This window comes from Oncorhynchus clarkii, chromosome 26, assembly GCF_045791955.1.
Source record: "Oncorhynchus clarkii lewisi isolate Uvic-CL-2024 chromosome 26, UVic_Ocla_1.0, whole genome shotgun sequence".
Classification (NCBI taxonomy): Eukaryota; Metazoa; Chordata; class Actinopteri; order Salmoniformes; family Salmonidae; genus Oncorhynchus; species Oncorhynchus clarkii.
The window spans coordinates 30,530,646-30,544,989 of NC_092172.1; the positions used below are offsets into that span (position 1 = coordinate 30,530,646).

A 14,344-nucleotide genomic window follows, 5' to 3' on the forward strand; every position below is an offset into this window, starting at 1 on the left:
CAAGGCAAGAGCATCGTGATGTTCTATTGAATATTACGATACATGCTATTGTGGAGGTGGCTGCTGCAGATCTGTGGTATAGGCCTATCGTTTACAATATGACAATATGTTTTCAACGACGTTGTTGCGGGACAGTCATTTGTAAGCTACATGGCCATAATTAAAACGGCCAGACGTCATAGCCTATCTACTGTATGTTGCTGCAGTTACGGTGAGGGATGGGGTTTTCTTTTGAGCTGAAAGGTTTTGTATGTCAGTTGACTTCTTAGTTAGTTGACACACGTTTTATGAAAAGCAGTGTTTATGTGAATAGGTTATGTATATATTTCTCTCTCTCTCTCTTTCTACATTCATCAAATACTTGCTATAATAACCACAGACCATTCTCTACAGGGACACGACACACACTGCGGCTTTGACGCGTGAATAGGCCACAACACTATGACACTCAAACACATACACGCGCACACCGCCCTTTTGCATGTTGCTGGAGGGAAAAATATCGATCAGCATGAGAATGTGTGCAGATGTGGCTGCTGAAACATGAATCTTTCTCTTCTTATTTGGCCTGATATAGGTTATAATATTTTTGTCAGTTTGTCTGATAGGAGCAATCTGTTATTCGTGATGATTGATTATTATTTGCCTCACGAATGTTATGTCAATTAATTTAGCAAATTGATAACATATTTAATTTTAAATGTATTACTTTTTAAATGTTAACACATTTTATTTACCTTGTTGACATTGACTATTTTGTTATTAGGCCTAGGCTGCACGTTTTGTTTGTAAGTTATCAATAGGCCTATGTCGAATCTCTGCCCAGTCCTTTATTATATCCATACCGTTGGAAAGCATCTCGTTGTTCATTAAGTGTCTTTGTTTCTGGGCAAACGTCAAGTCCCCACACGCCACTGACGTTGACTTCCTATTAGAGACCATTTAACTTTTACGTTTCTCTTCTTTAACTTGTTCAACTGAACGGTGTCCTGTTGTTCTTGACCCTGACAGATGCCGCGGTGTGTGTGTGTGTGTGTGTGTGTGTGTGTGTGTGTGTGTGTGTGTGTGTGTGTGTGTGTGTGTGTGTGTGTGTGTGTGTGTGTGTGTGTGTGTGTGAAGTTAATCTGTACGAGCAGCTGTTAACATGAGGGGTCTTGAAGCGTCACCTTTGACATGTGGCTCGGGCTGGGCTCTGGCCGCAGCAAGCTGTCGCCTGCCTGACCGCGTGTAAAGGACGCCTCGAGCCCCCCCCCCAGCAGCCAATTTAGGAAATTTACAATGTTTGAAATTGTATTGAAATTGTATTGTAATGATGTAGGCCTACTCAATGTGTGAAGGAAATAAAATGACGCAATAAAACATATTTGTCATTAAATTTTTTCTCAATTAATTACTAACATTAGTACGTATTATTATCATGAGAGATGTAATGTTGACGTAATCATAGGCTTATTCATGAATTAATACTTTTCTTCACTGTGATCAAGTTCATACACACACACACACACACTCCGCGTATCGATAGGGGCACGCGTGGACACACTTAGCCTACACACACCCACACACTCCCATGCACGCCGGCCGGTTCGTTAATCTTAGTGGTTTAACAATAGACACATCTGTTCATCTTTTTATTTCTAAAGAGAGAGAAGTACAGCTTCATTTGTTACTTCAAACCGACATATGGAATAGTTTTCATTCGGACTGGAGTTGAAAGATTGCTACAATAATCCTCTATTAGGGGACTTTGTTGGGATCCCATTTTAGCTTTATTATATAAAAATAGAGCAACAGCATGATGACATTTTGTTCAAGATAGGTGGTGATTATGAAGGACACGTGTGTGAATATAAGGTTTTGAATACTGCATGCACACTGTCATGGTCTAATCACACACGCACACGCGCGCGCACCTCATTGATGAGTGGAGAATGAACCCGGAAGTTCACTTCATTTGTTCTGCATGACATGTTAAGGAGGCTCCAGAACGATATTGGATCAATAGGTTTTTATTTGTGTTGAAATACAATAGGCTCAATAGGCTCCATTGAACGAGTAAATTATAACCTGGTAAATAATATTAATTAATTTGTGATGTAATTATTTAATTCCAATGGGTGTGTGAGGGGGGGTGGGTTTATAACCAGCAGGTATCTTTATACCTCTGTTGTAACTTCCTTAATAACTGACGTCAGCGCAGTGTGTGTGTGTGTGTGTGTGTGTGTGTGTGTGTGTGTGTGTGTGTGGTGGGAGGGGATGGAAGGTCGCCCGTGCGCATGTGTGTATGTTCGGGATCGGCAACCGTGAAACAGAGGTGTGGAGAAACCGAGCAGCACGAGAAAAGCCACGGAGAGAGAGATGGCGCAGGACCCGACCGGAGCGCAAGGACAGGCGGGGGGGCTCGAGACACAACCAAGAGGAAGCAAAAAAGAAAATGTAGTATCAATAAAACGAGTCTAAAAAGGGAAATAAAAATATATAATCGGAGGAAAGAAAATAATCAACAAAGACAAGAGGAAGAAAACACCAGCCATAAAAAGGATACAAAAAACGTCCATCAACCAGGATTCAGGAGACAGAACAAACCACCAGACTGGGAGGGAACTTTCCCGCCGTGAGGACTCTGGACTGTTCTGTGGACATCCATCCATCTCCCAGGTCACATAGATGGTCGCCAAGCATTATGAACGCGCAACTGTCCATGGAGAGCCTCGGCGACCTAAACCATGAGTCTGTGGCCGGTCCAGGAGAGCTGCTAGTCGGCCACAGCCCACACCCCCGCCCGGGTGGGGGCCGAGGGCTGGCGCACCGCTCCATGGGCATGACGAGCCTGTTAGACGGGGGAGAATACCACTCCCACCACGGACACAACACTGGGCACCCCGGTCATCACCTGCACCCCGCCATGAGTATGTGTGAGACCCCCCCTGGAATGAGCGCAAGCACCTACACCACCCTCACACCTCTCCAGCCTCCCCTACCCCCCATCTCCACTGTTGCAGACAAGTTCTCTCATCATCGCCATCATCATCATCATCCACACCACCACCATCCTCATCATCCTCATAATCATCATCAGCGACTCCCTGGTAATGTCACCGGCAGCTTTACGTTTATGAGGGACGAAAGGGGGCTGGCGCCAATCAACAACCTCTACTCCCCATACCACCACAAAGACGCCCCTGGGATGGGACAGAGCCTCTCCCCACTGTCTGGCTCTGGCCTGGCCGGCCTACACAGCTCCCAGGCCGGCCTGCCTCCCTATGCCCACCCCGGGGTCTCAGCCTCCATGCCGGGGGAGAAGATGCAGTTGACTCCCGGTGGGTTCGAGGCTCATCACCCCACCATGCTGGCCAGACACGCCGACCAGCACCTCACCTCCTCGGGGAACATGCTCCATATAAACGGCCTCCATCACCACCACCCCCATGCCCACCTCGGAGCCTCGGGGCACGTCCTGGGCCACGGGAACCCCCGGGACAACAACACCCAGAGCCACGCCTCAGGGCCCGGGGTTCAAGTCCAGGGGGTTGGTGGTGGTGGTGGCGGTACCGACGGCAATTCGTCGGGTCAAATGGAAGAAGTAAACACCAAAGAAGTAGCGCAGAGGATCACCACAGAGCTGAAGCGTTACTCCATCCCCCAGGCTATCTTCGCCCAGAGGGTGTTGTGTCGGTCCCAGGGAACACTGTCAGACCTGCTCCGGAATCCCAAGCCCTGGTCCAAGCTCAAGTCCGGCCGGGAGACCTTCCGCCGGATGTGGAAGTGGCTGCAGGAGCCTGAGTTCACACGCATGAGCGCGCTCAGGCTCGCAGGTGAGCGAACTCTCGGTAATACCTACTTCCTTTTTATTTATCTTTCTCTCTCCCTTTACTCTATCCATACGGGGTATTTAAGATTATTTGGTGCTCGTCATTGTCTTGAAGCTGTCTTGAATCTGACAGTGGAGTAGCCAGTGGTATGACAGAATTGAAACCTCCCTCAGGAATTCCCTGCAGTTGAATTCATCATTGTCTTTGTTGTAATCTCCGTCTCTTGGCTTTTTCCATTCTATAAAATAAGGGCCCTATTCACGCGCGCGCGTGTGTGTGTGTGGTGGTGGTGGGGGGGGGGGGGGGGGGGGGGGGGTTGTGTGTGTGTGTTGTTGGTAAGGTGATCTGGGACCCGAATGAGTTTATTTTGCTCATCAGCTTTGTGTTGTTCCCAACAGAGTCCACGCGAGTCCATGTAAACAGAGTCCACGCGCGGGAGAATAAGAATCACGTTTAAAAAAACTATTTTTACATCATGAAAATATTAATTTGCTGCCAGTACATGTAGTAACATCCTCAAGCTGTGCATTTCAGGGCTGAGGGATGGAACATCTGCGGAAAATAGTATAACAGAATAACAATATAATATAATAGAAGATAATACAAGATTTTCCAGGATCAATATGACCATTATTTTAAATCTTGAGGAAAGCTTATGGAAGCTGTGTCTTTGGCTGCGTTGACGCACCTATTGTGTTTCAGTGAGTATGTTTTTGTTTTGGAGCTAAACTCGTTAGGAGGCGTGACGCGGGGTTGACTCTGGGTTTGTGGTAATTAACTGATAGATAGCTCTCTTAATTTGTCCCCGAGGACCCGAGTCAATCCGCCTGAACCGTTCTAGCGGACACACACACCGAGCCACGCAGTCGCCAGCATACAAAGGAATTGCTTTATGTCTAATCAATGACGCGCTGAGCGGATGGGTTTTTGGCTTGTGAAAAGTGTGAGGTGTGAGGCTGCTGAAAGTGTGTTAAATCGCCATTGATTATTTGTAGCGTGTGTGTTTGTGTGTGCCATCAACAGTCTTGCATAGCAAATCATATATATACCATATCATTTGACATGTTATTGTTTTTGTGACTTAAATAGACGAATAAACATGTTGCAGTCCAAACGCAATTCTTGATCTTTCGATGCAGGTGATTCAAAATCAGGGTATTACTTATTATAAGTCTGTTGACGCACGCCAAAGACATTTGTATTGATCCATTAGAATTAGAACCAATAATCCCTTCCACCTCGTGAGCTAAGGGGAAACATTATCACTCAGGACAGAACAAAAATATAAATTTCCCGGAATTGTTTTCAGTGAATTCATGAATGTTAGGTAGTACGCCTGTGTTGTTCTATTTAGCCCTGACACGCGTTTATAAAAGTCAAAAGTAAAAGAACACATTTTTCATTAGGCTCATTGTGTTGACTTTTTGAGTGGGGGGATCATTTTGGCAGTGTCTCCCTCTTCATTCTATTTGAGCCGAATTTCACTTCCATAAAACCTCAACCACAATATATGTCGCTATTGCATCCATGCGCATATATATTTTATTTCTCCCTAATGAAAGTATATACATATTACTTTATATAACTTCGACCCGAATCATAAAGGCTTCGTTGTGAAATACCTCTCCTAATATTAATAACGTTTCAGATTCTGGAAATGTAGAATGTCTGTAAACAGGAAAAGGAAGCCCGTACACGAACATATATCGATCGGTTCTCGGGTGAAATGTGTGTGTGATCGGCCTACTAAGAACTAAAATAGAAGATTGATATTGATTATTGAAATGTTGCTTATTCCATTTCCCCATGCATGCCAGGCGGTTTTCTCGTGTCACCGAGGCCTATGCCTGCCGGTAGACTAGGCCTACTCATATCATTAACCTATTTAATATTGAATTGATAGATCTTTTTTCACGAATTGGAAATGCAACGTATTACATGTGAAGTGGGTTTAAAATAATCGAGGATAAATGCAGATAAAACGCATTTCCGTTGTGGTCCTCTGCTTTTGGCACGATGTTGTTGAGAAGTTGCGTGTATACTTGTACATTTTAGACTTATACACTCCCTCTCACACTCATCAATTAACCAGGCTTATATTAATTTTGCAGCAAATACAGAAAAATGTGTTTTCTTAAAGCAATTGTAAAAGTTAAGGCCTGATATTGCACCTGTCGAGAATTTATCTCAAGCGTTGATTCTGACATTATCATTTTGATCGTTAGAAATTCGATCAAATTTAAGCATATTATATTCCTGTTTGGGAAGTTTGTGCTTTAGTATTTGCACCTATATTTAACTAGGCAAGTCAGTTAAGAACAAATTATTATTTTCAATGATGGCCTAGCAGTGGGTTAACTCTTTGTTCAGGGGGAGAACGTCAGATTTTTTAACTTGTCAGCTCGGGGATTCGATCATGCAGCCTTTCGGTTGGTAGTACAACGCTCTAACCACTATGCTACCTGCCGTCCCAAAATTGCATGTTATTGAACATATTTGGAATAGGCCTAATTAAACAACTTGTCAAACTGAGTGAATCGGCTCTTGTATTCGGAAAAGGGCCTAATCATATATTTTATTTACTTATTTTAAACATACACAAAACACACACATACACCGCTGCTGCTGGTACACGAGTGTGTGTAGTCACGCCATTGCTAGGCTACCTCAGTGTGGAGTTATCTGCTTAATGATTGTCAGACGGGCAGAGCTGTGCGTGTGTGTGTGTGTGTGTGTGTGTGTGTGTGTGTGTGTGTGTGTGTGTGTGTGTGTGTGGGACAAGGGTGATAACGAGCCTGGGAAAGCTCCCAACCTGTCCGACTACCTGTCTGTCAGCTCGCGCGGTGGCTGCTGGGGTGTCACTGTGGCCTTCAGCACGTTGATTTATAGCGCAGCAGATAGGATAAAGCTTCACACACACACACACAAACAGAGCAGATAGGATGCCAACTCAACTCCACACGGAGCGGTAGCTCTCTGTTAATGGTTATCTAGGGGTGTCTCTACCTAACTAGGTTAATACTGCTTATATCACAGAACACACACAGACCTTTCTGTGATTAGTTCCTTTCATAGACTCGAATATCACACATTAACAACACGCACCTGGCATGCAGATCCATCTTGCTTGTTTTGCATACATTTGTAAGATGGTAGTAAAATACCCTTGGTCCAAGAAAAGATGGTCTAAGATCTATATTAAATAATCTATCTGGGACAGTGACTGTCAAACCGATGTCCTCCAGCTAAGTAGAATGAATGGCTTTTGGTCAAATTCAGCGCTGCTACAGCTGTTTGACAGCTCACTACTGCCCTCTATCGGTAAAGTATCGATGTGCAGTGAGAGGCCTACTTACCGTGTGTTTCAGCACCACGGTCAGCGGCAATTGTTTTCAGCTGTGAGCTCCGATGCAGGTTATTATGAGGCTACCCGTGTATGTGTGTTATATTCCACGGTATAGATGATTGTGTGCTGTAGCCTATTGTTGTTATACAGTGTTGTATACTGTGTTAATGTTGTTCTGATGTAGTTTGTTATAACATCTCTCTTTCTCTCCCACCCTTAGCGTGTAAGCGCAAGGAGCAGGACCATGGCCACTGTAAAGTTGGTGGTGACCGTGGCGGCAGCGGTGGCAGCAGCGGCGGAAACCACAGCGGCAGCAACCATAGCGGTAATGGTGGCCACTCCAAAAAGCCTCGGCTGGTGTTTACCGACGTCCAGAGAAGAACCCTCCACGCCATCTTCAAGGAGAACAAGCGTCCGTCCAAGGAGCTTCAGATCACCATCAGCCAGCAGCTGGGCCTGGAGCTGACCACTGTCTCAAATTTCTTCATGAACGCACGCCGACGCAGCCTCGACAAGTGGCTCGACGACAATGGAGGCTCCTCCCACTCCGCTAATTCCTCCGTCTCCACCTGCAGCAAAGCCTGAGGAGGAGGGACTGGAGGGGGAGAGCGGGCACAGTTTTGAGTTGATTTAACTTGGAAAAAATAAGTTGCCACGCTGACTTACAATTTTGAATTATGTCATCTCAGGTAATCAAGTGTTGAGTTGACTACATTTTATATTAGATATGGTGTTAAAGTTTTTAGTTAGCGTGGAGACTTATTTTTTTCTAGTTTGAAGCAGTCAAGATTTTTTACTGTGTATGGGGAGACAGACTGACAGACTCAACCTCGGTGGAAAAGCTTTACAATGTAGAAACCAGGAGAAACTAAGGAAAATACCTATAAACAGCGTTTTGACCTTAAAGCCTGTACTCTAGCACTGCTATTTATAGTGTCCAAAGAAAAAACAAACCAAAGACTTGTTTTGACCTGCTTTAAAAACTCTGTTCTGGCATTTTACCCAATCACTGATCTCACAGCTTTAATACCTCCTGTCCACTGTCCTTATCTTTTATCTGACTGGTCGGTTTGAGGGAGGGCCTCTGGATGGACGTTTAATCAGCCTATCAGCTGTGTGGGTTCTGACCAGTGGACGGAGATCCTGTGGGACGGTTCAATCAGCTTTGAGGAGGAATCTTACAGGTGCCACTGGAATGTTCAGCAGCCGTTTGGATTGGTCAGAGTATCTGTCCGTCAGGTCAAACAGACATTTGATTGGTCACAGTTTTCTGTCCGTCAGTAAATCCCAGACACTCCAGGTAGAAGCTGCCATAAACTGATCTAGGTTCAGATTACCTTGCCCCCAATCCTATCAGTAACCATTAGAAGGATGAAATAAATATTGTTTCTGACCCGGGATCAGTGATTAGGGGCGACTTCTACCTCCTGCACTGGAAGAGCAGACAGGGGAGGGGGGAAATTGCCCCAGTAGGAGCTGCTAACCATGACCCATAACCCCTGACCCATTCCGTAGTGCTTTCTTCCTGTACTGTTGAAACAGTAAAAATAGGCTACCTGCCACTCCAGGGCAGGTAGCCTAGACTGTATGCAGTTATAATACCAAATCACTTTGACAGAATCACAGCAAGAAGTACAACCAAAGAATAATGTCTTATATTTTGTAGCTGATGTTGAAAATAGTATTTTTAAAGACCTGAGTGTGACTGTTAACACTCTCCTCTCCCCCTATCTCTCCTCCTATCTCTCCTCTCCTCCTATCTCTCCTCTCCTCTCCTCCTATCTCTCCTCTCCTCCTATCTCTCCATCTCTCCTCTCCTCCTATCCCTCCTCTCCTCCTATCTCTCCTCTCCTCCTATCCCTCCTCTCCTCCTCTCTCCATCTCTCCTATCTTCCTATCTCTCCATCTCTCCTCTCCCTCCATCTCTCCTCTCCTCCTATCTTCCTATCTCTCCATCTCTCCTCTCCCTCCATCTCTCCTCTCCTCCTATCTTCCTATCTCTCCATCTCTCCTATCTTCCTCTCTCTCCATCTCTCCTCTCCTCCTATCCCTCCATCTCTCCTCTCCTCCTATCTCTCCATCTCTCCTCTCCTCCTATCTCTCCATCTCTCCTCTCCTCCTATCTCCCCATCTCTCGTATCTTCCTCTCTCTCATCTCTCCTCTCCTCCTATCTCTCCATCTCTCCTCTCCTCCTATCCCTCCATCTCTCCATCTCTCCTCTCCTCCTATCCCTCCATCTCTCCTCTCCTCCTATCCCTCCATCTCTCCTCTCCTCATATCCCTCAATCTCTCCTATCTTCTTCTCTCCTTCTCTCCTCTCCTCCTATCCCTCCATCTCTCCTCTCCTCCTATCTCTCCATCTCTCCTCTCCTCCTATCTCTCCATCTCTCCTCTCCTCCTATCTCTCCATCTCTCCTATCTTCCTCTCTCTCATCTCTCCTCTTCTCTTATCTCTCCATCTCTCCTCTCCTCCTATCCCTCCATCTCTCCTCTCCTCCTATCCCTCCATCTCTCCTCTCCTCCTATCCCTCCATCTCTCCTATCTTCCTCTCTCTCCATCTCTCCTCTCCTCCTATCCCTCCATCTCTCCTCTCCTCTCCTCCCATCCCTCCATCTCTCCTCTCCTCCTATCCCTCCATCTCTCCTATCTTCCTCTCTCCATCTCTCCTCTCCTCCTATCTCTCCATCTCTCCTATCTTTCTCTCTCTCCATCTCTCCTCTCCTCCTATCTCTCCATCTCTCCTATCTTCCTCTCTCTCCATCTCTCCTCTCCTCCTATCTCTCCATCTCTCCTATCTTCCTCTCTCTCCATCTCTCCTATCTTCCTCTCTCTCCATCTCTCAGTGATAGAAAAAGTATCCAATTATCATACTTGAAAAAAGTAAAGATACCTTAATAGAAAAGGACTTAAGTAAAAATGAAAGTCACCCAGTAAAATACTACTTGAGTAAAAGTCTAAAAGTATTTTGTTTTTAAATATACTTAAGTATCAAAAGTAAATGCTAAAATATGTGAAAATTAAAGTAGAAATAATTTCAAATTCCTTATATTAAGCAAACCGGACGGCATCATTTCCTTGTCTTTTTTATTGACGGATAGCCAGGGGCACACTGCAACACTCAGACATCATTTACAGATAGCCAGGGGCACACTGCAACACTCAGACATCATTTACAGATAGCCAGGGGCACACTGCAACACTCAGACATCATTTACAGATAGCCTGGGGCACACTGCAACACTCAGACATCATTTACAGATAGCCAGGGGCACACTGCAACACTCAGACACCATTTACAGATAGCCAGGGGCACACTGCAACACTCAGACATCATTTACAGATAGCCAGGGGCACACTGCAACACTCAGACATCATTTACAGATAGCCAGGGGCACACTGCAACACTCAGACATCATTTACAGATAGCCAGGGGCACACTGCAACACTCAGACATCATTTACAAACGAAGAGGGAGTATCTCAGAGGGAGTAGGGATGACCGGGGATATGCTCATTATAAGTGCGGGAATTGAACCATTTTCCTGTCCTGATAAGCATTCAAAATGTAATGAGTACTTGTGGGTGTCAGGGAAGATATTGGAGTAAAAAGTACATTATTTTCTTTAGGAATGTATTGAAGTAAAAGTACAAGTTGTCAAAAATATAAATGGTAAGGTAAAGTACAGATGCCCCAAAAACTACTTTAAAGTAGTACTTTAAAGTATTTTTACTTAAGCACTTTACACCACTACCATTTCTCCTCCTCTCTTCCTCACCTAGTATCTCTCCTTTCCCTCCATTCCTCTACTCCATCATTCCGGCTGTCCTCTCCTCCTCTCCCTCCATCTCACCTCAGTGGGTATAGATGGATGCTATGCATGTCAGCACCAGGAAGAAAGCACTACAGTGGCTTGCTTTCCCAAAGTATGAGTCAAATTGTGTGGAGTTTACTGTCTAGGGCTTGGTTCGCTCCTTTGCTCCTCTCCATGTCTGGGGTACCAGACTCTGGACTGGGAGTGGGGGTATCTCTGCCTCTGTCTGTGGGTTACTGTAGCTCCTCTCCATGTTAATGAGTATTATATTAAATGAAGCAAAGCCAAGCGAGAGCTGCTTCCTCACGTCGAACAGAAAACAACAAAGAAGAGGATAAAGAAATCTCTAAATGTGTTAAGCCCTACTGATATTTTCTAGTGTGAACCAAAGATGCTACCTCACTCAATTTCCATTTGTGATTTCTATCACTTTGATGATACCAAAGATAACCAAAGATTTTGTCATTGCACGGCCGACATGAGTGATGTGGATAGAAGGTTTACTGTATTTCCTTATCCTTACCCCCTCCTCTCCTCTCGTCCTCCTCCCCTCCCCTCACCCTGCCCTGCTTGGTCTCTCAACATCTCTGCTCTCTACTTATAAAGCTATAGGTAGACATGATACTGAAGCTGTAGACTATGTTACCAAAACAACGAAGATGTTGACAACACTCTAGACATACATATTAACAATGTTCTAGAATGAAATGTTGACAACATTTGAGAATGATATGTTGACAAAATTCTAGAATGATGTTGACAACGTTTTAGACAGAGGTTGACAACGTTCGAGAATGACATGTTGAAAAGGTTCTAGAATGACATGTTTACAACGTTCTAGAATGATATGTTGACAACATTGAACGTTCTAAAATTACATGTTGACACCATTCTATACAGACATGTTGACAACCTCTCTAAAACTCCCAGGACGAGTGCCTTGCTTGAACCAAAGTGTTAAACCACTGTTGACCTCTCTATGACCTTTGACCTTTTACTCTTTGAATACCTCAGCCTGTAGAGACAGGCCACTACTGAAGACTAAAGGAATATCTCTCACTCTCTCCGTCCTTATCGTCCTTATCGCTCTCTCTCTCGCTCTCTCTCTTTCTCTCGCTCTCTCTCACAAGTGGTGCTTTCGCCAGCTCAACCATGCAATGAAAACATACCAAAGGAATTTCTGATCTCCACTCCTGCTGATATACCAAAGCTCTTCTTCTTCTTCTTCTGTCTCCCCTGCCCCCCTCCCTCCCACTCTCCTCCCATCCTCTCTCCTCCCCTTTGAAGGAAGGCCCAGCACTCTGGCCGTGTTTGTCTCTGAATACCTCATAGTGAGAACTCTGTGGTTCTGTGGAGAAAGATTGTCAAAGTGGGTCAGGCAGAACTCAACTAGTTTGGTAACTAATGTTGTTATTGTTACTTCTTTTTAAAAGATTTATGGGTCTTATTTATTTTGTATGTTTTTTTGGCAGAAGTGTTCTGTTCAAGGTCGCGGAGGACAAGTTTCAGGGTCTTGAGGTTTGAAACTTGTCTGGATGAAGAGATGAAGTTGGGTACTTATTCCGATATTATAATGATGGTAGACTATTGTTTTTTACAGGGTAAAACCAACAACTGCTGTGATAATGTGTTCATATGTTTTCCTTTTCTCGTCTTCTGTGTTGTGATGATTTGATTTGAATGGAATTGTGTTTTTGTATTATCGCTTAACCACTGCTTTAATGTATGCCTTTGTAGAACATCTAGATTTGTATATAGTAGGTTTTTTGAGAGAAAACAAACAAAAAAACAAACAAATGAACATTCAGTTTTGTCTCACAGACTTAGAACATTCTCCTGCTTAGATCAGATGAAGGAGTGGGTTTGTGTTCTTCTTCTCGTGGATCACAGCTCTGTCACTTCAACATGTGTTCTGAACACTGCCAGAGACCATTGCCCTGACAACGGGCCGACACAGGTCTGACACTACATCCTATTTCCTATGTTGTGCATTACTTCTGACCAGAACCCTATGGCTAATCCAGGATGTGATCAGGACAATATTGAAAATCAGGATTTTGACGAGGGGATATGTTCATTTCATATCTCTACTAACCCAACCCTATGGCTCTGTTCAAAACTAGTGCACTATACAGGGTGTCATTTCAGATACAGACGTTCTACAGTTGGTACGTACTTCGCTCAACAGCTGTCAAAAAAGCAGCAGTGTGTAATGTGTTTTCTATTCTTTTGACTTTTCATTTTTTGTATTTTATTTTATGGGTATTAATAAATAATAATGAGCATCCAAAGATTTCTAAAACAAACCAAAAAGTGGAGAAAAAAAGGAAAAATAAGTGAATTAAAACATTTGAAAAAGCACTGGCATTTGTGAGTTTAAGAGATGTTGAGTTTTGATTTGCCATTCGCAGCACGGGTATAGATGTTAGTAGAAGGCTGTAGGCCGGGGGCTTCTGTAGTCAAGGTTACTCAGCCGTGTAGGGAATCTCCTGTTTAAATGTACAATCTGAAGTGATGTTTTAAACTAAACCAGGGCTGCAAGTCCTCTCAGTGTTGCTCAACCCAGTCCTCTGGTGCCTGATTCAAACTATAGGGCCAAGCCGAGCTGTACTGTGGTGGCCTGGTTACAAATGTGTGAATCAGGTATCAGACCACCAACCATTTCACATATTAGGTCTATTCCAACACTTGCAGTCCTCTTTCAACTAAGTCAACTAATCATGAAGCCCGTGACTAGTTGAATCAGGTGAGTTAGAGCTGGAATACATCAGATATATAAAACAGTTGGTCCCTAACGACTGATCTGAGTCACTTTACTGTCTGACAGTGAGGTGGGTGGAGTTGGGGGGGTTAGCGATGGGATGGATGGGGTCTGGGCTCCACACAGTGTCTGTTGTTTGGTGCAAACTCGTGTAATGACAATGAGCAAAGTCTAATAAACCTACAAAGAAACTTGTGTGTGTATATGGGTGGGACAGCACTTATCTGGTCTCTCTCTCTCTCTCTGTGTGTGTGTGTGTGTGTGTGTGTGTGTGTGTGTGTGTGTGTGTGTGTGTGTGTGTGTGTGTGTGTGGTCAGTGAACTCAGTTTAGCAGCTTGATGCTCATCTCATTTCTCAGTAGTAGCATTCCTTCTTACAACAGGCCTGTTACAGTGGATCCTGACACAGTTAAGTGGAGTCTAGATCTTTTAGCTTTCAGCCTTCTGTTACTTTCTCTTCCATTCAATCTCCACAGGCCATACAGGTCAATGGGAATAGCCATGCAGACAACAGTAGTTTCATTGTAGAACTAGACAGGCTGTGTGTGTGTGTGTGTGTGTGTGTGTGTGTGTGTGTGTGTGTGTGTGTGTGTGTGTGTGTGTGTGTGTGTGT

At 44.4% G+C, this 14,344-nt stretch overlaps 1 protein-coding gene across 1 annotated transcript; it reads left to right on the plus strand.

The window, feature by feature from the left end:
- The first annotated feature begins 2,345 nt into the window (after positions 1-2,345).
- On the plus strand, positions 2,346-13,923 carry LOC139384690 (hepatocyte nuclear factor 6-like). Its single transcript, XM_071129518.1, has 2 exons — positions 2,346-3,830; positions 7,379-13,923. The coding sequence occupies exons 1-2, from the start codon at positions 2,684-2,686 to the stop codon at positions 7,741-7,743; spliced, it is 1,512 nt and encodes a 503-aa protein (XP_070985619.1). The 5' UTR covers positions 2,346-2,683; the 3' UTR covers positions 7,744-13,923.
- Positions 13,924-14,344: the final 421 nt, after the last annotated feature.

What these genes read in the sequence shown, in the direction of transcription:
- LOC139384690 (XM_071129518.1), top strand. Translation starts at nt 2,684, where the DNA reads ATGAACGCGCAACTGTCCATGGAGAGCCTCGGCGACCTAAACCATGAG. An exon ending in CGCAGGTGAGCGAACTCTCG is followed by an intron (nt 3,831 to 7,378) that starts GTAATACCTACT and finishes TCCCACCCTTAG; the next exon opens with CGTGTAAGCGCAAGGAGCAG.